Source organism: Onychomys torridus, chromosome 10 (genome assembly GCF_903995425.1).
Source record: "Onychomys torridus chromosome 10, mOncTor1.1, whole genome shotgun sequence".
Taxonomy (NCBI): Eukaryota; Metazoa; Chordata; class Mammalia; order Rodentia; family Cricetidae; genus Onychomys; species Onychomys torridus.
Window position 1 is genome coordinate 60974285 of NC_050452.1, and position 27474 is coordinate 61001758.

The 27474-nt window shown below is 35.4% G+C and overlaps 1 protein-coding gene across 11 annotated transcripts in view; it reads right to left on the reverse strand.

Annotated features, from left to right (window-relative positions):
* The window catches only part of Slit2 (slit guidance ligand 2), a 344297-nt gene that overhangs the window by 44349 nt on the left and 272474 nt on the right, over positions 1-27474 (reverse strand). For 6 of the 11 annotated variants that reach the window (XM_036200674.1, XM_036200672.1, XM_036200673.1 and 3 more), the window contains 11 exons: positions 25760-25903; positions 23675-23841; positions 22565-22697; positions 19059-19127; positions 17099-17170; positions 16203-16274; positions 14614-14685; positions 11840-12003; positions 3637-3761; positions 3409-3506; positions 2021-2160 (listed from right to left, as the gene is read on the reverse strand). In XM_036200674.1, the coding sequence (XP_036056567.1) occupies positions 2021-2160; positions 3409-3506; positions 3637-3761; positions 11840-12003; positions 14614-14685; positions 16203-16274; positions 17099-17170; positions 19059-19127; positions 22565-22697; positions 23675-23841; positions 25760-25903 (1256 nt within the window). Of the gene's footprint in view, positions 1-2020; positions 2161-3408; positions 3507-3636; positions 3762-11488; positions 11522-11839; positions 12004-14613; positions 14686-16202; positions 16275-17098; positions 17171-19058; positions 19128-22564; positions 22698-23674; positions 23842-25759; positions 25904-27474 lie in introns of all 11 variants that reach the window. The other 5 variants (XM_036200664.1, XM_036200668.1, XM_036200665.1 and 2 more) reach the window with 1 other exon arrangement.

A 27474-nucleotide genomic window follows, 5' to 3' on the forward strand; every position in this document is an offset into this window, starting at 1 on the left:
AGGAGGGCACACAGTGCTTGGAAACTAAAGAAGAGTAGGTAAGAGCAACACTCAAAAATTGCTGTGAATAATCAGAATTAGAATTAGGAAATTGAGCATCAGTGCAGTTGGACCTGCTCCAAACAAACCTAGATGTACTTACACCTTATGGAAATTATCATAGGAAGACATACAAGAACCTTAGCACACATGTGATCCCAAGTCTCAGTTATACCAGGAAGAAAGCATATATAAATTCCTGGCTTCTGTTCTCAGAACTACATACACAGCTTTTATAATCATACAAAGCTTTGGGGGCACAATTTCTTTGATAGAATCAAATAGAATGGGTTTATAGAAGTTCCAAAATAGAGTGGGTTAATGAGCCTTTTCTATGACCTGAACAGTGATGGAGCTATAAAGCAGCTCTATCTATCCAAATTATGACTAAGAAACAGATTCTTATTTAACAGTAAACTTCTTAAACACATATAAATAGCCAATTCAATAGATCTCAGACAATCAGGCTATGTATAACAGATTTAAATCTTTAGTCATAAGCTAATGGAAGATATCTGACTCATGATACAGTGATAGAGATGGGTGGGCAGACCTGTGTGACAACAAAAGTCTATCTGACATACACTTTCTATACTTTGTTAATGCACAGCAGTAAAGAATGATCAATTTCTGACTCCTTGCATGATAGCTATGTATGTATGTATCTATAGATCTAATTTTTATCTTGATTTATCTATCACCTATTTATGTATATATCTATGTATCTATGTATTTCTCCATCTATCTATCTATCTATCTATTTATCTATCTATCTATCTATCTATCTATCTATCTATGTCCATCATCCACCTATCATCTTTCTATCCATCATCTATTTAACTATCCATCTGTCTATATCTAGTGCATTAGCATTGTGACTCCATGGAAAGGGCAACTTTAGAAACATCTAAACACATCTAGGTAGTTAAAACTGAATCTTGTTATCCTATGTTGCATTTTCCCATAATAAAATATACATTCCCATCAAGAAAGACATTTAGTATAATGTAAATATTTGTATTTTCCATAAGAATACATTTCAAAGATTATTCCTTCTGAACTCTGGGAAAATTAATTACATAGATATGGTTGTATTTGATGCTTGGAAATATTAATCTTAGCTACCTAGATAATTATTCCATTATTTGAAATTATTAAGTAAGAACTACTATATGCAAATAAATGCAACAAATGAAAACACCAAGTAAAACGAAAATGGTAGTTCCTAAAACAGTGACAGAATCTTTTTCTGTGTTTATCTTTAGAGAAAATACAGGTACCATTATCTTCTCTAACCCTTTTGGATGCTTTGTTAAAGGAAAAGCTGACGATGGCATTTCTTATGCGCAGTCACATAAACATACAGAAAAGCTATATTCTTTGATATAGACAGGCAGAAATTTGGTTCTGACTTTATGGTCTAAATTGAGAAGAAAGTTTAGCTATTTGTGTAGTCTTATCAGGTTTGTCAACAAGAGAGAAAATGTCGTTAAAAATGTGATACTCTTCTAAGATTTACAGAAAGCTCATCTTCCTGATAGAGCACCAGTTGAAGGACAGAACTTGCCGGAGGTTAACATTCACTACTGAAGATATAGTATGGACATTATTTATTTCAAGTGCTGAATCGTGTTTTGGCTATGTAAAGAAATGCACAAAAATATATATTGGCAAAACATTCTGTATAGAGAAAGTAGTTTGAATGGAAATGTCATTGCATTATGGGTCCAAAAGTTTCAGCATGACCCTATCCTCATTTATTCCTCCAGAGATCATGACCTTATAAGAAGGGTACACAGCTTGAACTGAGCTTGCTGCCATCTTTTATTTGGCAGATGAAACAATCCCTATGTATGTTTATTATTGCAATTAAATGTCCAAGTTATTGAATATGAATGACTTGATAAATAAATATAATAATGTGATGATCCTTTCAAATTTATACACTGATGGATGACATAACATTTCCTATTCTTCATACCTGTGTATTCTGGTGGGCAAAGGCATGTGTAGTTGTTAATTCCATCAACACATGTAGAATTATTTTCACAGTCATTATCTTCACAATCATCAATATTAACTTCACAGTTTTCTCCTTCAAACCCATCAGCACAGCTGCACCTAAGCATCAGGAGAAAAAGGCAAGAAACATTTTTGGGTGCATTTTAAAACTTCATGGTCAAAATATTATTAAAAAGCATAAATATGCACACAAATTACAAAGCTTTCAACTACATAAAATTGATTTTTAAAATTCTATGAAATTATATACTATAAGGGACCAGCTAACAATCCAGAAAACATTTAAAAAGGAAACTTTATGGTGGCTGAAAGATACCAAATGGTTCCATCATCTTAAAAGTCAGTAAGTCCCAATACACTTTCAAGTCCAAAGGACAAGCAAAATTTCCCCTACTGTCCTAGATATGCTCATTCTCAAGTTGTGAATAATTCAAACTCTTTGTTTACAAATAAAGAAAAGTGGTTCTGATATTTTAGGTACTTTTTTATTATTTGAGAATTTCATACATGGAAATAACATGCTTTGATTGAATCCACCGCCTTTGCCTCCCATTAAATTCCTCCCTATCAGAGATAGGCAGATCTCTGTGAGTTCAAGGCCAGCTGGGGCTACAGAGTGAGATCCAGGTCAGGCTCCAAAGCTACATGGAGAAACCCTGTCTCAAAAAAAATAAATAAAAAAATAAAAAAAAATAAAAAAATTCCTCCCTATCACCTCATCACATTTCCTGCCCAACTTCATGTGCTTTCTCTTATGTTGTAACCCAGTGATTCCACTTAGTGCTGCCTACATATGCATGAGTGTAGACACGCCTACTAAAACATGCGTAGCCTTTCAAGAGCTACAACCTTGAAGGAACCTGACTCTCCCTCTACCAGAAGTCACTAATGGCCAATAGTTCTATTGCTTTTTCAGATGACCCAAGTTTTGTTCCCAGAAATCACATTAGGATGTTATAGGCAATTACCTATAACTCCAACTATGAAAAAATCAGACACTTCTGCCTCTGTGAGGCAATTGCATTCAGATGCACACACACACACACACACACACACACACACACACACACACTCACATGATTAAAATTAAAAGTTTGAACCTAATTTTTAAAAGTATATCATCTGTAATTTTATGTGTGATGTCCATGATGGCTTGTAACAATAAATAATGTTAGATTTCTTTTTTGCAACTATAAAATACGAACATTTTCAAATTAATACATGTTATGTATACATTAACATTTTTCTTCAAACAATGGCTTCTTATTTGAAAATGATCATGCATGTATGTTTAGTTACTTTTGTTGCAGCACTTCAGATAAAGGAGATTACAGTCAGACTACTTACCAGAATCCATCATTCTCTCCTTCTTTTAAATGGCAAGTTCCTCCATGTTTACATGGGCTACTGATACAAGCATGGATGGGAACATCACAGTCCTGCCCCTGGAGAAGAAATGCATGTGTCTAAGGTAAGTACAAATAAAACAAGCTAGGTCTTAGAACACAGAGAAAGAACAGTCAAAAAAAGATAGACAATGGGAACTAATTTCTCCCAAATGTAATTTCTACTTGCCTTGAAACCATATGGACAGGTGCATCGATAAAAATCAACTGGGTCATTGTTACAGGTGCCATCATTTTTACATGGATTTGATAAACAGGGGTTACATTTGGCTTGAATAGTAACATCCACGGGACCTACAAATTAATAGATAAATATGAGAAAGGGATGTATTCTCTTTTGTCATCCCTAAATTCATTTATATTCCTTAGTAGGACAGTAAGATTTGTGTAGTTATTTGTCATTCAGCTTTACATGATTCTCTTCTATGATGGTACCAGAAATCAGTATCACCACATGATGCCCATGAATTCCAAATAAGACCTTCTAACTATGAGGAATATCAGACTTCTGAGAAACAATGGAACTCTGGGTTCACAGGTAAGGTAGTTAGAAGCTAGAATTAATGATGCCACTGTCAGGATATGAATCCCTTTAAGCACTGAATAATATTTCTGGACACTATCCATGGCAATGGCCTATATTTCAACTTCAGCCAGCTTAATGGAAACTCAAGTGCTATTTTATGTATGTGACAACATCTTGAAAATGTAGTATCTTTTATATTCTCCTTTGTACTCTTGAGTCATTTAGTTCATTAGTATAAGATGTGGCAGGTGATATTCCCAGTTTGTCTTCTCTAGCAATAAGATACCACTGAAATGAGCCTATCAGTCTCACATTTTAACACAGTTTATAGAAACCTTGTGATCTGTGAAAGGTCTGATTAACACAGACCAGCTTCAGAAAATTTCTACTCTTCACACTATATGACCTGTGGCCCAAAATGTGAAAATTAAACTTTTCTCTGTAAAGTCATGTTCCATTGACACTGACTTCTGAATGATTTGTAAGAACTCCTTAGTTTCCTTTTTGCAACTGCACTGGACTGGGACAATGGCAAATTAACATATTTATATAGAAAGTACAAGTACTTTGAAATATGAATATCCATCATACTTTCACCAGCAGTACTCTCTGCATGGGTCCTTATATTCATTGGATCAAGCAGTGGCCAATTCAATTCTACATTTCATTGCACACAATTCCTAGCACAATCACCAGGATACTTGCTTTTGAGACATTTGCATAGCACCCCAAACCATTATTAATCCTTCAACTTGGTAACCTCCTCAGGTTAACTTCATTCTTATTTCATGTCCTCCTCTCTAGAAGAATCTTTCGCGGCAAATGTTCTGGTGCTCTGGCTCTCACAAATCTTTCTGCCTCCTCGTCCCCAATGTTCCCTGAGACTTAAATATAGGTGTTGTGTTGAAATGTATTAATAGGGAGTAGACAGTTGATCTCTTTATTTTGACTAGTTGTGACTTTCTCTAATACTCTCCTTCCGCTGTGAAGAGAAGCTTCTGTGATGAGTGGTGAGAGCTACCCTCATATGTGGATATAAGAATAAGTACTTAGAATGCAGTTAGAAATTATCTTGGTTTAGGAAAATGGCAATAGTAAGTTCTATAGGTCGCATGACTTGACCAAAGCAGAGGCAGTTGGCTAAATTTACAGTGCGAGGTTTTGAGTGGCCTTAGGTTCGATTAGGTAGCTATTGGTTAGCTCCAGAATATAGGCATCACCATCACACCCTTTGAAATATATGTCCTTGCTGGGCGTTGTTTGGTTCCTTGGCATTTCAGTTAGAGAGGATTACTGATTGCTTTTCTCCATTGGTAGCTTTCAGAGCCCTTTTTATATCTCTTTGATTTTACCAACTTTGCTTCTCTCTATATTCCAACCCTTTAGAATCATTATCCTGGCACCGTGATGATTTCTAATTGTTTTCCTACTTATATTTCAAAATGTTAAGTCATATAATGTATCTTTTATTTGACTTCAATTTGTAGTTCATTTTCTGTGCAGTGTACACTCTCAGTATTTTATCTTGATGTCCTTTAAATTAAGGAGAATAATACCTTGATTCCCCTCTTAAGGTTCCTATATAGACTATTATAGTGATCATTAAGAATAGAGGAGGAGATGAAAGGGTAATTATTAATTAGATTAACAATAGTCAGCTAATGATTTAATCTTTTTAGAAACAAAAGTCTGATTTGTGAATCTGTTGTGGACCCTGGATAATAGGAATAATAGAGCAATGGTAAGAATCAGTGAGCTGTTTCTTTCTCTCTCCTTGAAAAGCAACTATATCCTTTAGTTTCTCATGTTTGAACTAACTGTTTCTGAGGGATATTTCCTGCCAACAAATTAGCCCCCATGAGATATGTACCACTGACAAAGACCTCTCCCCTTTTGGAGACAGATATTTCCTAGTGTCAGTGAAAAAATGGAGGCGAGTATATGCAAACTGGTTTGATTTAAGATTAAGTTTAACTTAAGAAAGTACTGCAGAGCAGAAGTGTGTTTAGCTTAATAATTCAAAGTGAAAATGAGAAGTTTGGTTAGCACTCTGTCTCTGTTACCTGCTTTAATAGAGGGATTGCTGAATTTCGAATCCACTGAAGTCTGAAGGCAGACCTGCTTACATGACTCCAACCACTAGCTAGCTACGCATCTTACCCCAATGTTGCCACCCCAGAGAATTCTATCTCACTTTGATTTACTACCAAAAGCTCCAGACAAAAAATTCCAACTATAACCCAGAAAATAAAAATCTTCTTTTATTTTCTCATCTTTTGGAAACACTAGTCCAATAACAAACTCCTGTCCAAAATACATGTAAGACAAACCCAGTAGCACATTGGGGGATTTCTGATACTAGGCAACTGGACTGAAAGGAGATCTTATTTAAAAGTAAAACTTTAGGTTATACTTGCTATTACAGAATTTCTTAAGCAATAGTATCAAAGGCATATTTATCATTCATCAAATATTTATGGGCATCTACTTTCTGTAGGATGATAGGCTCTAGATGATCAAATCTGAATGAAATGCCCAAGTTTCCTCAAAATCTTACAGTTTAGCAGTAGAGATATGCATGTGTAAATTAGAGAAAAAACAAGTAAGGGCAATGATAGCACATGTGATGAAATGTGCATTTTAAATTTGTGCAAGCTGTTAAGGGAGATTTATGAAAGAAATTGAAACAGAATCCCAGATTCCATGTGGAAATTCATGGCAAGTATTTGTGGACATTGATGGAAATCTATTCAGAGTTTACTAATACTAAGAATTGAATTCCATGAACAGCTAAGAAAGAATGCAGTGCCAGAAAAAAATATATGAAGAAAGAGGCAAAGAAAATGTAAAAGAAGGAACAGTGGCTATATCTAACATAAATGAGAAGAGCTAATGAGAATAATTAAAATGACCTCATTGGATTCAGCAGGACAGAAGTCATTGTTGTTATCATATACTTCCAACATAGGAAGCAAAATGGCAGCTGATGATGGGTGATTAAAAAGTCCTCTGAGAGTTTTGGACTTGATCTTTGGCTCTTTATATGTGCCTGTGGCCAGCAAAGAAATTCTTGAGCCATAAACTATAATTTTCCATAAAATTAGTGTTACCATTTAGAATTTGGTTATAAAGTATTCAAGGGTAGATTATTAGTTGTTTGTTCTGTGTATCTACTTAAATAAATGCATATTAAAACTTTCTCAGTTTCAAATGTTAAAAAATGTAATGAAAAATATATTTACTCCCTTTTATTTTTATGAGTGATGATTTTTGCAGATAACTATTTATATATACACTTTTTTCTTCAGATGATGAACAAATTAAAAATTCCCCAAATTAAAGTTATTTCAAAGTTATAGCTGTAAGTTGGTGATACGAGTTCTGAAAACGTGTAAAATGTTTGGATTGAGTTTGAATAATGCTTCAAAGCTGACCTTCCCAGTAAATTTTTCATCACTTCTAGTTTAGACTAAATTATTTAACCATTCTTACCTTGGTTCATGACTAATGCTAATACTAAGTAACAAGTACAAGCCAGAGGCTTTACTCAAGCTGTCAAAAATTTCTCCCCCAAAGGAAAATATGAATCTCCGTAAGAAAACCACTACTATTTCAATGTCATTATGGAGAAATGTATATCTTCCCTTACAATTCTAAAATGGATGGGATTATTAACATATATATTAGGTGAAGAAAAGCAGTAAACCAGATTATGGTATAATGTTAATGCTTTAGGAATTAAGAAGTTCCTAGATGCTTGAGGTTTTATATATAAAGCAGTGAAGTAAAGAAGTAATGAAGATGATCCTCTTCCATCTCTTTCTCCTTGTCTACCTCCTCCTTCCTCTCTGTCTCCTCCTCCTCCTTCTCCTCATCCTCTCTGACACCTGTTTACTGGGGACTGAAACTAGAATTCCAAGAATCCTAAGGCAACTTAACAATAACATACTCAGTCTTTACATTTCTTTTCTTGAGAAAGGGAATCACTGTTTGTCTAAGTGACCCATACCTCAGGCTGGGTTGAGATCTCCTTGCCTCAGCATCCTAAGTAAATGGGATTACAAATATGTACACTAGATCATGATGAAATAATTGTCTTTTGTAGTCTTCCTGTCTGGTTTGAGCTTCTAGTTGTGACACATTTATTTCAGCCTTGTCCTTTCCACTATGTCTTACTCTCAGGTCACCTGGCCACCTGTATAAACCTCCCAATGGCCTTCTGGTGTCATTTAAATTCCACCATTGTTTGATCTAGCTAGATATTTATATATTTTCATTTTACACCTATTTCTGTCACATAGAAATCTATATTATTTTAGAATAAACTGTGTGAAAACATAAGCCTCATGCAAACAGGAGTTTATCATTTACTGGATCCTTAACATGTTGGAACATTGCTTTATAATTTGTAGGAACTCCAAAAATATTTGTTAAATGATGTATTTCTAATAGAATGCTCACTGGCCAGTACATTTGAGTTGCTAATGAAAGTCTATCAAATGAAAGAAATGAATAACTTAGTTATGTGCATAGTTAAATCTTGCTAAAGCAGGAGCTTTATAGAGTGTGTTTGAAGTCAACAACAACAACAAACCACACTGGTTTTCTCAGTGAAAAACTAGACCTGGGGTAGGCAAATAACTCTTTTTATGTTTGCAGACTACTTGATCACACCAGTGTTAATGAGAAGAGGACAAACATGTGGTTACAAAGACAGCTCATAATTTAAAACCTTTTTACCACTCAAAAATGCTCTCATTTGGTTGCTACCTAAAGATGTTATGACCTTGTAAAAATGTGATCTGCCATATAGGAAATATAAGGAAAATGGAGACTACATACTTTAATGAAAATCAATTACACAAAATAATAGTACAGATATTTGCTTATAGAAAAATTACATTTATACAGGACAATGCAATTGTGTTTTTAAATAAAGAAGATTTGTTTTCCTGTTGTATTTTGATTACAAATTGATAAGTCTGAAAGCAAGAAGTAGTAATTAGCTGACTCTCATGGATAAAATGAAAAAAATTTACACTGGCATAAATAATGCTGGAAATAAGTTAAAATGAAAATATCAAATTATAAAATACTTAAGGCCACATCGTTTTACTGCTTTCAAGATCATACAGAATGAATGCTCATAGGACAGGACTCATGAGATATCCCTAAGTGGATTGTTCCAATAAAAGATTAGAATGAGTTGCCTTAAGCCAAACAAGCCATCACTGGAGGAGGGTTCTCAACTTTGATTTTCTTGGTATACCATGGTAGTATGGCTATAAGCTTATTAATATCAGTGGTTCATGAAAAAAACCTTTCTACTGAAACTTCTAAGAGAACCTGTAGTGTGTTCTGATGTTAGAGATACATGGTTCAAACTGTAGCTCCTTTACTCAGAATCAATCATTCTCAAGCAGGCAGTACACAGTTCTTATGTAGGAATTGTGAGAAGATAAAGTGCTCAGGATAAAGCCAAGTACCCCAATCCAGTGAAAAGTCACTGTTATTGTTACTATTAAAGAACAATGCACTATACTAAGTGGAATCTTGCTTTTGTTTCTGTTAAAATTAGCTCATCTCTCTAGATTTTTATTTTAATAGTACCTCAACCAGGGGGTGTTGTCTGATGGTATTTTGTTGGTGTCTTAGACTATTAAGAGTAATGCAATTAACTGAACAGCTATATTGGGTGTTTTCCTTGTGTCAGGCAGTGTGACTTGTATATTCTTAGTCATTTCATTTTTGTAAAATGTGACTGTTTTCTTTGTGTGTGTGTGTGTGTGTGTGTCTGTGTGTTTGTGTTGTGTGTGTGTGTGCATACACATAAGTGGGAAGTGGAGACAAGTATTGTATGAATATGCAAGTGTGTGAAGGACAGAATACAACCATAGTTGTTCTACCTCAAGCACTGTCCACTTCCTTTTGTGTGTGAGCATATGACTGTGCACATGGTGTATGGAGGCATTTAAGTTTATGTGTGTACAAGTGCCTGTGGAGGCCATTAACTGATGTTGGTTGTCTTTAAGCACTCTGTGTTTATTTATTTATTTTTAAGATAGGAGCTCTCTTTTTTTAAATTAGGGTTTCTATAGCTGAAAAAAAATACTGTGACTGAAAAGCAAGTTGGGAAGGAAAGGGTTTATTTGGCTTATAATTCTACATTGTCGTTCATCACTGAAGAAAGTCAGGACAGGAACTCAAACAGGACAGGATCCTAAAGACAGGAACAGATGCAGATGCCATGGAAGGGTGCTACTTACTGCCTTGCTTCCCCTGGCTTGATCAGCTTGCTTTCTTATCAAACCCAGGACCACCAACCCAGGGATCACACCATCCAACATGGGCTGGGCCTCCACACTTTGATCGCTAATTGAGAAAATACCTACAGCTTGATCTCAAGGAGGTATTTCCTCAACTGAGACTCCTTCCTCTCTGATGACTCCAGCTTGTGTCAAGTTGACACAAAACCAATTAATACATTCACTGAACCTGTAGTTCACTGACTTAGCTAGACTAGCAGGCTGGTGAGTTCCAAGGATCTGCCTATCTCCACTCAGACATAGGTAGTGGTATACATGTGTGCCACCATGTTTAGTTTTTACTCAAATACTGAGAATCCAAACTCTTATTTTCATGTTTATGCAGCAAGATCTACCATGTAGATGCTATAGTATTTAGTGACTGGGCTATTTCCTCAGTCTTCCACCTATTTTCTCAGAAAGGGTCTCTCACTAGCCTGAATTTCTCAAGTATACTAGGCTAGATGACCACTGAGCTTCAGGGCTCTATCTCAGCAATTATAGGGATTATACTCAAGTGCTACTGTGCCTGATTTTTTGTTTGTTTGTTTGTTTGTTTGTTTGTCATGTGTTCTAGAGATTAAGCAAGTCTTTAGTCTCAGAAAGCAAATATTTGACTAAGTAAACTATCTCTTCAGCCTTGTCAACTCTTCTAATCTAAGAATTATTTTATGCTAATACTAGCTTGTCTGTTTACACATGAGAAAACTGAGGCATACACTGGTTATGCCATGAAAATAGGTTTTGCTAAGTACTGGAAAATTAAGCTATGGATTTAACCAGGGAGACTGGGGTCCAAAGTGCATGAGGTGAGCCACTACACAGTGTTGATTACTTACATAAGTTTTTCTTCATGCATAAATGGTCAAGTTTTAGAAGCTGTATTGTGACCAATAGTTAATTTTATTTCTTCTTGCAAAAAATGTTTATTATTGTTTGCATTTCCCCATTTAAATTTTTCTATTTTACACTATGCATGTTTGCATTTACTGTTCATAGGATGAGAAAAGAAAATAACATTTATTATGAAGATACTATTTAGAATCTACAAGCGCATCCACAAAGGAACATGGAAGGGAAGAGGCAGGAGCAGCAGCAAGCAAGAGGGAGTACTACACAGGAGATCTCAGCAGTGGGTGAGTGGGGACACCTGGCTGGAACACAGGGAAGCTTGGTTCAGATCTGCTTACCTGGGATTAGGAAGCCACAGGGCCCTGGCAGCCCTAAGAGCAGGTGGGGAGGGGGCACATTCAGATAAAAGTAGAACATTTTATTGGTTAGAGACAAAGAAATTCATTTCTAATTGGTACATTTCTACCTACATTTTCAAGAAAATCTATCCATTCCAGTGGCTCTACGTGGATGTGAAAAGCCAGTTTTTTAACTGGGAATCACAGGAAATGGCCTCCCTTGTTCAAGCAGATAGAGAACATAAACTCTTTCCAACTAGACCTTTGAAGTCCCCTCATGAGAGACTGCCATTTCTGCGTGATTAATGTAGAGAATTTCTCAAAAGATTTACAAATAATTACAAGCCATACCTTGACATGTAAATTTTTTGGAGGGAGTTGTGAGTAACAATTTATCTGCCATTTCTCCAGGCCCAGCACAGCGAGCAATTCCAGGTTCCTTATATTCCGACTTCACCCAGTCGGATAACCACTGCATGTTACAATCACAGTAAAGAGGGTTGGCTCCAATTGCTCTGGAAAAAGAACACCACGAAAGCACACATACACACACACACAAGCATGGAAGTATTGTTATTTCCTAACAGAACAGGTTCACAGTGATGCTCAGTAGAAAATCCCTATAGTTTTGTTGATGCCAACAATTTAGGAGAAAATGGAGAAACTGCAGATTACCTCTTTCCTTATTTTTGTGAAGCTGGGATAAATAATGATAACAGTTTCTTGGGCTTTACAAGGTATCTTCATACTTGGAGAGACACATGTATCTTGGATGTTAGTACTTTCTAGTGCAAGTTAGCACTTCTTGCACTCTCCAATTACTTATTGAGAACTAAGTTACCATGCAAGATTCTGAGGACTCCAGTATGAGCAGGGAATCATTCTTGACCCCCATTTCTAAGGAGACTGAAGTATGGACAAACATAAATAATCCTCACTAGTAGTTACATAGCAGAAGATTTTACAAGATATCTGTAACTAGCAGCCTAACTTCTCTGGGAGGTGATGGTGGGTATGAAAGGTCTACTCTATTTGGGGTAGTTCATTAGATAGAAAAGGTTAAGGATGTTGCTTCAGGTAAAGGACCATCATAAAGACAAATGAAGCCCATTTTTCAGAGCTTATTTACACCCTCAGTGGTCTGTCATTTTCTGGTTTTTCATTTTAGATGCCTGGATTTAGTTAAGCAATAACAGTAATGGAGGAGTCATGAGGATAGCAGCTAGCATTTCTGACATCATTACAGTCTGCAAGAGCTGGGATAACTCATTTATATAAATTAACTGATTTTATTTAGAATAGTAATATGTGAGGCCAATACTAATAACAAGTTATTATCATTAATTAGTGGGTTCAGAAACTCACCATGCTTGGGCATAGGAGTTATGGTATGTGGGTCAGTTTTTCAAAACAAAATTGCCTTCTTATTAGTAACAGAAATTTGCAGTTTAATCATAATCTAGCTCATTCATTTTTAGGAAACCCTCTAAAATATACTTGCAAAATCATAACACTTTATATTGCATGAATAAATGTCCAAATTGAATCAAGCATCACAATGCAGTAAATGTTTCTTTTGCATATATGTCAGCCTGAAACAGTTCAAATCAAAACATGAGCATAATGGTGTTTTTTATTAATTTATTCCCATGCCTATTGACATTTCCAAATGCCCTCTTGACTCAGAGGATAGATGAGAAGAAGTAAATGAGAAGACACATGAATGGCCTTCATAGTGAAAGAAGAATGCATAACTGAGAAGCAAAGCTGGTCAGGGACAAGGCAAAGAAACTTGGAACTGGATCACTGTTGTGGGGAGACTCACATGATGAACATTTTGCTCAAGTCAAGCAGTATAGCCTTATCTTATGCTGTGTGGCCTTTTTTGATCCATGACCCTAAATCCACTTTCTCCTTTATGTAGCATTCTCTAAGACAACAGCAGCAGCACCCCCTAAATTAACTGTTTATTCATACTGTATCTTATGAACAAGACATCTGAAAAGATTGCAAAGAGAAACATTGATGTGGACATTTAATGAGGTAGATGCTGAGGCTCAAAGATGAAATGGTAAAAATCTTGCCTCCTGTGCCTCTGGTCTAAGGGGATGAATATGAATGGAAGGCATCCATCTGATAAGTGGATATATACAGACTCTATTGGTAACAGAGCTTCCATAAAGCAAGTTCAGGTGAAACATGATTAACTATAGGATATTATTCTTTCACTGTCTCTCCGAATTTTCTAAATGTCGAGTCACTTTGGAATTTGTGAATTTTACTGAGGTCATAGTCGCTTTGACATTGAGGAAGAACCAGATAATTGCTAATGGATAGCCCCAAACTTAGCATCACATTAGGAGGCTTTGCAGCCTTGCACAGACCTCTTCCCTTCCCTCTAGGTTAGAGATATCTTAATGCATGATAGCAACAAGGTAAGGGCAGAATTCAACAGTGCTAACTTGCTGGGTCTAAATTTTACATATGTTTTTCATTACATATATGATATATGTAAAAGATATATATGATTATATATAATCCATTTCTACCTATATATTTATTTCAAGTATAATATTTATTGCAAGTATTAATAAGAAGATAGAAATGGATTACAGAGAGAGCATATACAAAGAAACATCGTGAAGCGCTATCAGACAATAAAATATTTAGCAGTGTCAATGTCAGCATTGCACAGCACCATGGTCAATGCTAAAATCTGTGGTACAAATGAATCTAGTTTGTGCTCATCAGTGTATGATTCATGGAGGAAGTGGTATGTGGGGCACAGCATTGGGAAATACAGTTGGATAAGAATCAGAGAGCAATGAGAAAAAAAGGGCAGTGAAGCTGGAGATCTGTGTTCAGAGACAAGACACTTTTAGCTTGGCAGAGACCACTCAACTGATGGAGACGGCCAGCTCAAAGAATGAATGAAAATTTCTTTGTTTGTCGCAATGTATGCAATTTGTAACTCCATACATTTTCTTTAAAGATGAAATCAAGCATTGCTTATAGTTACAGCAAAGGGGAAGTAGATAGAGGGAGGAAAGGATAGAGGGCCATCCTGAACTTGCTCAACAGAGAACACCTGACCCCAGCACTGCATCCATGAGCCAGGTACTCACAAGTGTGATAAGGCTGAAAGGTCATTGAAGGCACCTTCTGGCACAACAGAAACATCATTTCCATGTAGAGACCTAAAAGTGAGAAAGAAAGTTCAGAAGAATATTCCTGTATGTACAAGGACTTCATTTTTATGAAACACTTAAGTCAGTGGGAGAAGGTGATCTATTCCACAAGCCATGTTTGGACAACAGATATCTATTAAGAAAAACACAAGTCAGCCTGTACCTCACATCCTCTGCACAGAACAAATTCCAGATTGAAGAGTTAAATGTAAATATAAAATTAGCAATTCCTTAAAATAAAATATACTGTTTGTATAATCATAGGATGGGGAAAACTTTCAAAAGTACAATGTTAATCTTGGAAGCCATAAAGAAGAGTACTATTTTATAAAATAAAATCTGTTAAGGGGCTGTGTGTAAGAAACTGGATGGTAAATATCATAATCTTGAAAGAGAAAATGTTTAATTCCTTAATTAAGAGATGAAAAACCAATAGCAACAGTACAGAAGTCTGTGTTCATAATGAAGAATATCTAATAGGTCATGGTTAATGAAGCCATAATGCTTCCTTAGAGCATGTACCACAATAAACATACAATTCAGTAAACATGCAATTCAACAAACATACAAGTACTCAGATGCTACAGTCATTATAAATGCTAACTGAAACAGCAAAGAAAAATAATTTCCAGTCTGCCATAGAAAAGTAAAAAGATTCATAATACTCCAGTATTAGAAGTTTACAAATGTGCTTTGAAAAGAGTACTCTATTTAACTGTTGATGGGAAATAGAATTTGCTAATTAATTGACAAAATATTGTTTGGGAGACAAGCTGACAGTTAGTTCTGGAACCATCCTAATACATGGACAGAACTGCCTTTCTAAACCATTGCTTTCATGTGAATGCATTTGTACCAAAATAAAAATATAGATGGTCAATTTGAGTGTTATGAGAAATAACGATAATTTACCATTAATCTGAATGATAATGAGGATACAGGTGGTTAATAAAGTTATTTTCTCCAATCTAAGGAATACTCTACCTGGAAAATAGTTGAGAAACAGACACACAAGGTAGAAGAGAAGCACACTAAAGTGTTAAATAAAAGTAGCTAATAGGAGAACAAAAAGGATCCTACTCAAGGCTGTGAAGAGTTACACAGCTGTGGGATACTTATATGAGGATACAAGAACATATACAAAGAACAAAGTCTGGAAAAATACATCAAACAAATACATTTCATGGAAAAAGCAATCAAGTGTAAAGTGGTTTCTAAAGAAATGAAGTTTTCTTATTTTTATCATAGTTAATTGGAACTATGTGAAATGTGTGCCTTAGTATTATAGATCATCAGTAAATGACTATCACAGCAGCAAGTGCTACAAAAACGGAGATTATGCTGTCTTAATCAAAGTGATTGTACGATGACACCATATGAGACAATTGTCCTGATTCCAGATTTACAGTAAGCTGTAATACGTACATGGTGAAATAACTAAGAATAACAAAGTGATGACATCATGCAAAAAATAGCGCATAGATCAGATTCCCCAGAAAGGTGATTGTTGAACACAGGATGCTTACAATAACCGAAGAGACTTCAATCCATCAAAGGTCCGTGGCGGGATACATCTCAGACGGTTGTAACTGAGAATTCTGAAATAGGACACATGCCACTTTATTTCATTTGGGAGTCTAATAATATACAAATGCTCTTCTAAAGTAAAGCAGTTCAGAAACTGGCTATCATTTATATTGTTCATCTAGGTGTTCTAATCCTAATATGATACATTTTCTAAATACAACTTAAAAACTTTGCCCACTGTGTACACATGCCCCACTTACTCTCTGGCTGAGACATCAGGCCATAGGTGGTGATTTGAATGATAATAACCCACACAGGCCTATAGAATTGAGTACTTTGTCATCTGGGAGTGGCACTATTTGAAAGGATTAGGAGGTGGCCTTGTTGAAAAAATGTGTCACTGGCTTTGAGCTTTCAAAAAGCCCATTCCAAGCCTAAATCCTCTCTTCCTGCAGCCTGGAGATCCAGATGTGGAACTCTCTGCTGCTTCCCCAGCACCATGACTTCCTGCTTGCCACCATGCTCCCTGTCTTGATGGCAATGGACTAAACCTCTGAAACTCTAAGCAAGCCCAAATTAAATGCTTATCTTTATAAGAGTTGCCATGGTCATAGATACTCTTTACAGCAATAGGACAATGACTAACATGCTCTGAAAGCTTAATTTAAGGATTTCTAATCACTATATCATGAACTTAAAAAAATACGTTTGTGTATTTTATACTAAACCATCATTTTGAGCAACTTTTTTCTTTGTTGTTTATAGAAGCTCTGTTTCTCTAAATGGTTTTTACACTTCATAAGATCAGACTTTCTCTTGTTTACCAGGAACCATCCAGGAAACCCTCAGTGCCCCATGAGTAAGTAAATATTCAGTACCACACTTTTACACTCACAAGGTGAGAAGCTGTGTCATGTTGCTGAAGCTTTGATTGGAAAGGGTGCTTATTCGGTTGTTACTTAAGTCTCTAAAAGAGAGAAGGGAAGATATGGAGCTTGCCATTAACTAGAATAACAAAGCATTCATTTTGAAGGTTAGTAATAAACTACCAGTCTTTACAGTCCCATTAGCTCCTCACTCTGTACCTCCATTGACATATATACATAATCGAATTTGCTAACTGCAACAGTCCCCGAGTTAATTACATTCAAACTGTCATCATAAAAACACCAGTGCTTTGGCCCTTGGCTGAGTCACTGACACTCAGAGGGTCCTCAAATAATATTTATTTAGAGAATATGTAAAGATGTTGAATGTTGCTAATTGGATTTTTCAGAACACATTGTCTATTTTGAATTATAGGATATATGACATAGATACTATCATGTTCTCATTATATGTTTGATCATATTATATATTCATATACATATTTGTTAACATGTATTTCTTGTATACATGTAATCATTATAAGTAGCTATTATTTCTCCTGGAGCAAAATCTAACACATGAATAAATGGAAGATCAGTAAGAGACAAGGGTCATCTTTTCTTGTATTTAAACTCTAAAGTACAAGTTAAAAGGACACACATAAATTAAAAAAATAGTTACATGTATTTATAAAAAGTTATTTATATAATAGTTTAGTAGTAATAAACATTTCTGGATTCACAGATCTCATTTTTAATTTGTTCTAAGTAATCATGTATTCTTTCATAAATGATGCAAAGCAGTTAAAATTATGTTCTGAAAGTCACAGCTAGTTTACAGTTCATTTAAATAGATCAGTTCTTGCTATGAATAGGATAACTCAAAGTAGAGCAAGGCATGGTAAAAGTATATATTTTTTCTTATTTAGGCCATTTGTCATTTACATGGCCCTATAATATTTCTCTTTGAACTTCCCATATTTTATGGAAAATGGAGACCAACAACATCTCCACTTGTCTCAATACACTGGGGTAAGTTTATAATGGATCATGAAATAAATCCTTTTCTTGAGCTTTCTGGAACTCACTAATTAGGAATAAAGCTTGTTCTAGGAAACTAACAATCTGCTCCCCAAACTAGAAAATAAACAAAATAAAACTAATGATAATGTATATTCATCAAAATCTCTTATATTTTGCTAATTTCCCTGTGGGATATGAAGCTTTATTAAGTACCAGCAAGGCTACTCGATAGTGTGAAGTTATTTGTAACAGGATTATGTCTGTTTTGAAACATGATGTGTTTACTTAGATCAATTTGTTTATGGATTTAAATGCCTCCTTGCTTTTATATCTTACATTTAATTGTCACTATAAAATCATTTCATTCACGGAAAAGGAAACAAGTTATTTTACAAAGATAGAAATCTAGACTGAGTACAGAATTAGTATTTTGGAATTCATACTCAGAATGTCAGGATTTTTAGGTAATGTCACTTCATTAGATAAAGTATAAATCCACATGCTTATTTAAAATGAACTTTAATATTTATAGCCCCTAAATTACTTTAACATGTCTCATATAAGGAAGTTAAGGAAAACATATATTTTCAGCAAAGTTTTGACCATAATTTGACTACCATATAAAATAAAATGTTCCCCACTCTCATTATGACTTCTAACAAGTAGCCTCTATTCTGATCAATCAAGCATCTGGTTTTACTGTTTTAAGACATTTTTTTTTTAACTGCTTAGACATAATTGTATCTTTGCTGCTTTGAATAGAGATGCATTTTGTAAGATACTACATCACTTGATTGATATTCCACAGAGATGTAGCTAGTGATCCCGAACAACAGTGATCCAGTAGAGGGGGTGGTCACTGCCAGTGATTTATATTATGTGAAAGGCTCTCTAAATCTTCTGCCACTTGCCATTCCCTTTCTGATGAAATAAAATAAATTAAAGGTAGGAAAATGTTCTACTCACATAAGTGTTAAATGTTTGTAGTTTGAGAGTTCCTTGGGGACCAGTGTAAACTGGTTTCCATCCAGATACCTAAAAACAAGGACATAACAAGGTCGTTTCACAAAGTAACAGTGACAAATCACAAAGCAAACGAACAGTATTTGAACAGCAATGAGACACAACTTGGCAGTTTTCTTCTTGAGAGATCATATTCTAAGACAAGGAAAGGGCAAATCACACAGTGGTTCAATCTAGTAGAACTCTTTGTGGCTCATTTAGCCTAATGCATAAGACTGAGGGAGGGATGGTGAGTGCACTTCTTGGTGGTTGAGCCAGGAAAGTAAACCTAGCATCTAGCCATTTTTCTCTCAGTACCAAGGTCCATCTAGTGACTTACATTTTATGTGGCCTCAGGTTTACTTGTATTTATTTAGAGATAGCATCATAAATTGAAGAATTATTAGCTAATCCTAGCTACTGAGTCTGACTACTTTTGTCACTGCCTGTATATATCCTGACACATTTGCTAAATAACATTGGAAAGTTTTAAGGAGATATTTGAGAATCACAAGACATAGTTTTAAAGGAGATTTGGTGGCACATATCTGCTTGGTGATAATGGAATTCCAAGAGATTTCATGAAATACTATAAAACTTTTCAAGTACAAAAAAGTAGCATGTGAGTGGTAAAAGATTTTTCAAATTAAAGTATATCCTTTTGTCTTTCTCTTTATGGTCAGAACATAGGCAAGTCACAAAGAAATCAGCTAACTGATAGGACACAAAATAAATGGATGTTGGGAGGTATATCCATGATGTCACAAAAAGAAAACAAAAATCTTTTCCCAAAGGTTTTTTTCCCCACTAGACAATAGACTCGGCTACAAGAGTCTCCAACACCTTGGGTCATCTAAAACCTTGGAGATGTGACTTTTCCTGTTCCGGGGCAGTGGCTAATGTTGAAATCTTAGGTTGAAGTTAGAATTGTAATGTTTATAGGAAAACTCAAGAAGTTGTCTGAGCTAATCTATACTATTTCAGAATGTAAGCAGATTTATAAAATGCACAGTCTATAAATATATGCGATCAATACGAGATTACAATTCACATTATGACTTCTGATTGAGTATTCAAAATTCTGATATGTATTTCTATATTTCTTGGCCACCTTTCCCTATATTTTTTCTAGCTAGGTTTTGTTTGTTTTTGTTTTACTACCACCAGAGGGCAGCAGTGTTCCAGGAACTTCAACACTCTCCTTTTATCCCAAAAATGTCGCAGCAGGACCGGTGAACATTCTGCATGTCTACATGCACAACAGTACAAGGGAGAGGTACATGGCAATGATTAAAACTAATGGATACCATTTGTTCAAACTTGTCCACCAATGCATGGTAATTTTGCCACACTCTTAATAATTTAGTATAATACACACATGCACATTTTCTAATATATGGATATATATGTCTGAAGAGAAGGAACTTGCTGACTTCGTAAGATTCTAAGAATAATCTCTCTAGGAGGTAAAACTTGAATTTCAAGAGATAAGTTAGTATTCTCCTGATCTATACAAACTTTTATTAATAGAAATTTAAATTATTTTAAAATGTTGTGAACTGAGGCCTAAACTTAAGCAAAGAAATGCATATGTGGCAGATATAGTGAATAAAGAAATGGAGCTTAATACAGCCATTAAAGAATACTTAATTTTCTTAATGAGATGAAGACAAATGGAAGTTACACTGAAGTTAAATGTTACAATAAAAGAAAAGTATTTAGAATCAAAGAGGATGTGAATGCCATGTTCCTCACTGGGCTATTTATAAAATTTCACTTTGCATATAGAATATAGGCTTATAGCAATAGGAGTGGAGAAGGGTTATAGGCACATATCATCTGAAAAGTATTAAAACAACGGTTTTTTAATTAAACACACAAAAACACAGTGCTTACAGTCAATTAACTCTAGTGTTTGTTAGCAAGAGAAAGAAACTCAACATTTAACAGCATTTCAAATCCAAGAAACATATTTTCCCCTATGCTAAGACTGTGTCTTCTTCTCTGGGTGTTCTATTTAGGAGAAAAATAGGATCCATGAACTGAACATGACTTGAAAAATGAGATCCTTGAAAACTGAAGAGGCATGTTTTTCACTTGATCTTAGCCAATAGCCTAAAAGGCAATAAGTAACATGTTCTTGAACTTCACTACCTATGTGGCACACTGCCCAAATGTTGATGAGAACTGATCACATGGAGTCCTTACATGCATTTCCATGAGTTACAGGCACATATCTGCAGAAGCCCATGTAGATTTAAAATATTATTGATCTATAATTCCATATAAGCAAAAATTAAATAAATACTAAACTACTCACTTTAAGACAAAACATTTTCCAATCAAATTCCTGTTTAGATATAAATAAATGGAATGAATGGGATATAACTGAATCCTTATTCTTGAATCTGATTTTCTGTTATACTCCATTCTGAATACACGGCACGGATGCAGCCATAGGATGCTAAGCTGAGGGACTGACTTGTGAAGGTCTGTTTATATGGATATTGGCCATGCAATTTATATTTAAATATCAGTTATGCAGCGTCAAAAATAATTGGCCACATGTCCCTTTGAGTCTAAAGAACACCGATGAGTCCAAAGAGACAATGTTCCCTTAAAAGACAAAGGTTACGCCAGTTTCTTCTAATTCCCAGATAATTAATATCCTACATAGTTTAGCATTGTCCTAGGAGTCAAGTATAGAGTATAGTTGACATTGCAAATAAATTAACTATGTAAAACTTCCCAAATGGTTTTGATGGAACACCAATCTTGTAAAATGATCCATGAAAATATAAGGGGCTAGAGAAGCTGTAAGTGCAGGATTTATGTATGTTTAACTATCCTAATTGGGGCATAACTGGTACGAAAAGGCACAACAAAGTGACTGAGCAATCTCATTGTGGTAAAAGGACAATGCCTCCAGCTAGTAATTCCCAAGTTCTCTGAAGTGGCCTTTGAATTATTGCTTTGTAACTTTACTTTATATTCATTAGCCAGGCATAGAATGTGACCTGTAAACAAGATCCTAATTATTTTGTTGTATCTTTATTCCCTTGATGTATAAAATATTAGTTGTGTAGAAAGGGAAAAATTAATGAGACAGTTTTAAAAGGCTGCTTGATACAATTTAGAATCAAATTTTAACATGAGATTTTTCTAGACCAGGTTTGTCTTAATTTTATTAATTGTTGTGGAAAAGGCAAACCCACTGTGGGTGGTATCATTCCCTAGATTTTGTTCCCAGACTTTATGAAGTACAGAGATGGGCCTGGGCACAAATGAACATGCATTATTCATTCTTAACTGTTGACAGGACTAGCTGCTTCTAGTTCTTGTCTTAATTTTCCTGTAGTGATGGACCTGGAACTGTAAGGAAAATAAATCTTTTCTCTTGTGACACTGGTTTTGTCATAGCATTTGATCCCGGGAACAGAGAGAGAAGAAGCACAACAAACTCTACTTACAGCTCTGTGACATCTCTTGGAATACCTTTCGGCAAGAACTTCAAGCCCTTGTTGCTACAGCGGACGACTGTATCCAGGCAAGTACACTCCGAAGGACAACGAGAGAGTGGAGAGCAACTGTTGTCATCATTCCCTGCATCAGCACATGAAGTGCAGAAAAACACAAATTGACAGTGGTGAAGGAGCTAGAGTGGAGTTCATGCATTTGGATAAATCTAACCAAACACAAGGGTCTTGAGCTATATAACCACTTAGGAATAAGTCACTAAGTGCTTACAGATTGACACTATATATGCACTACTTTCTGGTTCCCTAAGGTAGAATTTCAGAAAACAGCTCACAATTTTGTACAACTACCATAATTTTAACAGTTACTTACTTGTTCAGTTATTTATGCAGTTTTAAATAAGGATATCCCAATACAAAAAAAAAATATTAAGGAGAAATTGTAAAGAGATGGACATAAGGGGGCAGATTTCCCTAAAAAATGTTCAGGAGAATTGCATGGACACCTCCTGTTAAAAGGGTAGAATTCTAATGAGTTCCTTTCTCACTGGCAATAATAATAAAATTTGCTCTACCTATATCATAGAAATATAATGAGAATGGAAAGCAATGGCCAAGAGCATTAGAATAGGGAGACTGTAACTTTTGTAGATTTTGGAAGGACTTCTATGTTACAATGTATTTGTTTTGTTTTATTGTTTTTCTCGTTTGGACGTGTTAGCTTCTAAAAGACATGCTGAGGAAAAATAACGTTAAAATTAAGCTCCAAGAGTATCATTCACAAGTTGGGAGCTTGGAAGTCTTCTTGAACATCTCTAAACAGGCAGGAAGTAGACTTGAATGTGAAAGGGCAACCTGAGAACAAGTGCTTTGCTGCTAGGAACAAAGAAGCGAGCAAAGCAGAACACTGCACAGTCCTTAAGTGGGAACTAGACTGTGACATAAGAGCTGTTTTTGAAGACATTCTTTCCAGACCATAAGTCCTGCTTACTTGTACCCTTGTCCTACTGTACTAAAGGAAGCACACTCCCCCAGACAACAGAGCATCCCATCGGTCCTCTGAACGAAGGTCAAATGACCCAAGATTTGTCATGCATTTCTTACCATCATCACAGGTGAAGTCCTGAATGGCTACATCCTGGATGGGGATTTCCTTGAGGAAGTAGGGCTTTTGGCATCGAGGATTTCCTGTTACAATCCTTTTCTTTCTGAGCCATTCTCCCAGCCATGCCAGGTGACAGTTACAGTTGAAAGGATTGGCCAAGAGGTTTCTAAGCATCATATATAAGCAATGCACAGTTCAGTTTAGAGTTCATTTTCTTACAGTTGAAAGGACTGGCCAAGAGGCTTCTAAGCATCACATGCAAACAATGCACAGTTCCGTTTAGAGTTCATTTTCTTACAGTTGAAAGGATTAGCCAAGAGGTTTCTAAGCACCATATGCAAACAATGTAGAGTTCATTTTCTTATTTTTCTAAATCCTAGGTGACCATTTCTCTATATTATTTTGGTTACAGTGATATATTCATTTTGCCTTTGTATGCCCATTCCCCTATATGTACACAAATATATACAAACTATGTTATGCATATTTTTTCCTAAATGTATATTTAGGAACCAAAAGATGATGCATTCTTGTAAGAGAATTCTTGGAATAATTTCATGCAAAAAATAGTGAAGGCAGAAATTTAGGGTTTATGAAATGAATCCCGATAGATACCTTATTTGGAAATAATTTAAAATGTCAGAGATCTAACTGACTGTCAAACTCTCCTGCGCTGATAATGCAGTAATTTAATATAAAGATGAAGGCTGATTACCTTATATTATTGAGTTTAACCTGACAACAGCTATTCCCTTAATTTGTCATCTCAAGATTTCCATCTCTTGTTTGCTCTAGAGAATAGCTTTCCTATCTAAACTGACAGCTGAGTTGATTAAATGCCAGTTATAAAAATGAATTTACTTCTACAAATCTCAATACTTGTGGCATCTCATACTTAAGCACAAACCTATCGACAATCCCATTATTTATAAACATGCCATCTTTAATATGCACAAATTAGTCACTCCATGTAAGATGTCACACTTTATGTGGAAAAAGAATTAAGTACTTTACTGGATGGATGGATGCTTACTTCACTTTTTTCCCCAGTGTCTTTAGCAGAGGCAAACATGCTTTTGGCACTGTTCTAACTATCTTCATTTACAATTCTGTTGTTAGTTTAGGATATTTAGAAACTGCTCTGACCAGGATAACATCAATTTTTAGAGCTGTAATAGCAAACATTGTGTTCAGAAATAGACATACGAAAGAGTCCTTTGATTTGTTCAAAGTTTATTTTTAAATGTTTTGAGAATTCTGTTTGTAGACCTAGAAGCATTCTTAAGTTTCAAGTTGTTTACATAAAATATTTTCTCAGACAGGCTCAACTCATTTCTTCTAAATTTTTGCAAAGTAATATCAAATGACCTCTGTTGAACAGCTTTTACTGTTGGCCTGTTCATCTTTATGTATCACTTGTCACCATGAATGATCCTTGTAGAGTGTGGTTGGTTGGTAATAACTCTGTGAATTCTGTTTTTATGATGTTTATAATAAAAATATTCATAGTTTAGAATAGCAGAGGAAATCTGTGACATTTACATACAGTGTTATCAAGTTAGGATAATTTATAATCCTAAATTTAAGCCTATAATTCTAAATTACTGATCCCATTGTTATAAAAAAAAAGCTGAAAAATAATACATATATCGAATTTTATCTAATAATGGCGATAATACTTTTAGAAAAACTAAAGTAAGTTTAATGTAAGCTTTCCCTTTTTAAAATGCCCAAATACTTGGTCATGTTTTCATAGAATATTCAGTAATTAATTAAAAGAACAGTATAAAATATAAGAATTATAATACACTACCACAAGTCATAAATAAAGGTAGGGGTTATCAACCTGTGAGTTACAATCCCTTTGGTGGTCAAATGACCCTTTCACAGGAGTTGCCTAACCCCATAAGAAAACATAGATATTTATATTATGATTCATAAGAGCAGCAAAATTACAGTTATGAAGTAGCAACAGAAATAATTCTATGGTTGGGGGTCACCACAACATGAGGGACTATATTAAAGAGTCATAGCATTAGGAAGGTTAAGAACCACTGGGAAAAAAGTAATGCTTTTCTACTTACAATGTAGATAAGGAGTGAAGAGTATCAAATGCCCCTGGTGCAACTGTAGTAATTTGATTGTCATATAAGGAAAGCAGCCGCACAGAGCCGAGTCCTATGAAACTGTCGTTCCCAACACAGCTTATTCGATTACTTCTCAGCATCCTGGGGGAAGGAAAAGAACATTGTTATGGAGATAAAATATCAGACATTTAATTTGCCTCTTTAAGAATCAAAATCATTCCCTTCAGCAAATATGTAGTATTCATCCCTATTTTGAATGTCTATTTCTCTAGGAATGGGTATAGATTCTGGATATCATCCTGCAAGAATAGGATGCATAGAATAATCAGTGCCTAAATTAAGCCACAGAAGGCATGATGAGCCTGTGTGGATTTACAGTCCCATGATGAGGGTAACATGTTTTCTTTTGATGATATAATTATGTTTGCCTGATCACATAATGTCCTAAGTCACCTACTTGAGTCCTTGGAGCCCAGTGATTTATGTATTCAAAGTAGTGTGACATTTGAGAGAGAAGAAAAGGAGGGAGGAGAGAATCAATAGACACTGCAGATGGAGAGCTGAGGGCATCTTGGGGACTTAGTGACTCACTGTCTGACAGGAGCGGAGGGAGTCAAGCGTGACTGAGCATTCACAAAGCCTGCATCAGATTGTTTTATTTATGAAAAAATCTGTTTATAGTTCCAAGTTCAGAACTCCCAGGAGGAATAAGTGTAATATACAACAAAGGTTAAATAGGTTTGCCTTGAATAAACTCGATTTTTTGACACTGTCATTAACAGGATTAACACTGTTGTTATTTCCTCACCACTGCTAATGCACTGGCTTAGCTCCCAATTCCTTCCTTCCTGAGCTATTTATTGGGAGGTTTTCAAAAGGGAAGAAAAATCTCATCTACAAATTTGTAGTTGCATTACGTATTATTCAGAACTCATGAAAAATTAATTTAGTGATCTTTCTACACCCAGAGTAATCACTATCCCAATAGAATGGCAAATACAAAAACAGAAAGATAATGTGCTGGCTAGGTTAATGTCAACTTGACACAAAATAGAGTCATCTTTAAAGGCAGAGAGCCTCAACTGAGAAAATGTCCCTATGATATTGGTGTATGGAAAAGCCTGTAGTGCATTTTCTTGATTGTGATTGATTTTGGGAGAGCCCACTGATGTGGGCAGTGCTCCCCCTGGCTTGGAGATCCTAGGTGCTAGAAGAAAGGAGACTGAACAAGTCATGAAGAGTAAGCCAAGCAATGAGAACTCATCCATGGCTTCTGCATCAGTTCCTGCCTCCAGACACCTGCCCTGAGTTTCTGCCCACATTTCCTTTTGATAATGTGGAAGTATAAGATGAAATAAAACTTTTCTTCCCTGAGTTGCTTTGGCCATAGCATTTTGTCACAGCACTACAGACCCTAACTAAGACAGATATTGAAAAAAAAATGTTGCTTTAAAATTCTATGCTAGCTAATAAAAAAGAAATACAAATATTTTCCTTCCACTAAAATGTAGATAAGAAGAAAGATGATGTCCTCTTATCCAGGCATCACTGAATAGTCAGAAACAAATGCACAACAGCACAGTATTCTTATCAGCACTTTCCTTTGTTGTGAATAATGGAGATTTGTCGTCTTAACCTTACTGGAGTTAAGAGGCCCTGGAAGGAGCTGAAGAAAATTTCTCTCTTGATAAAAGTAAAAAACAAAAACCAAA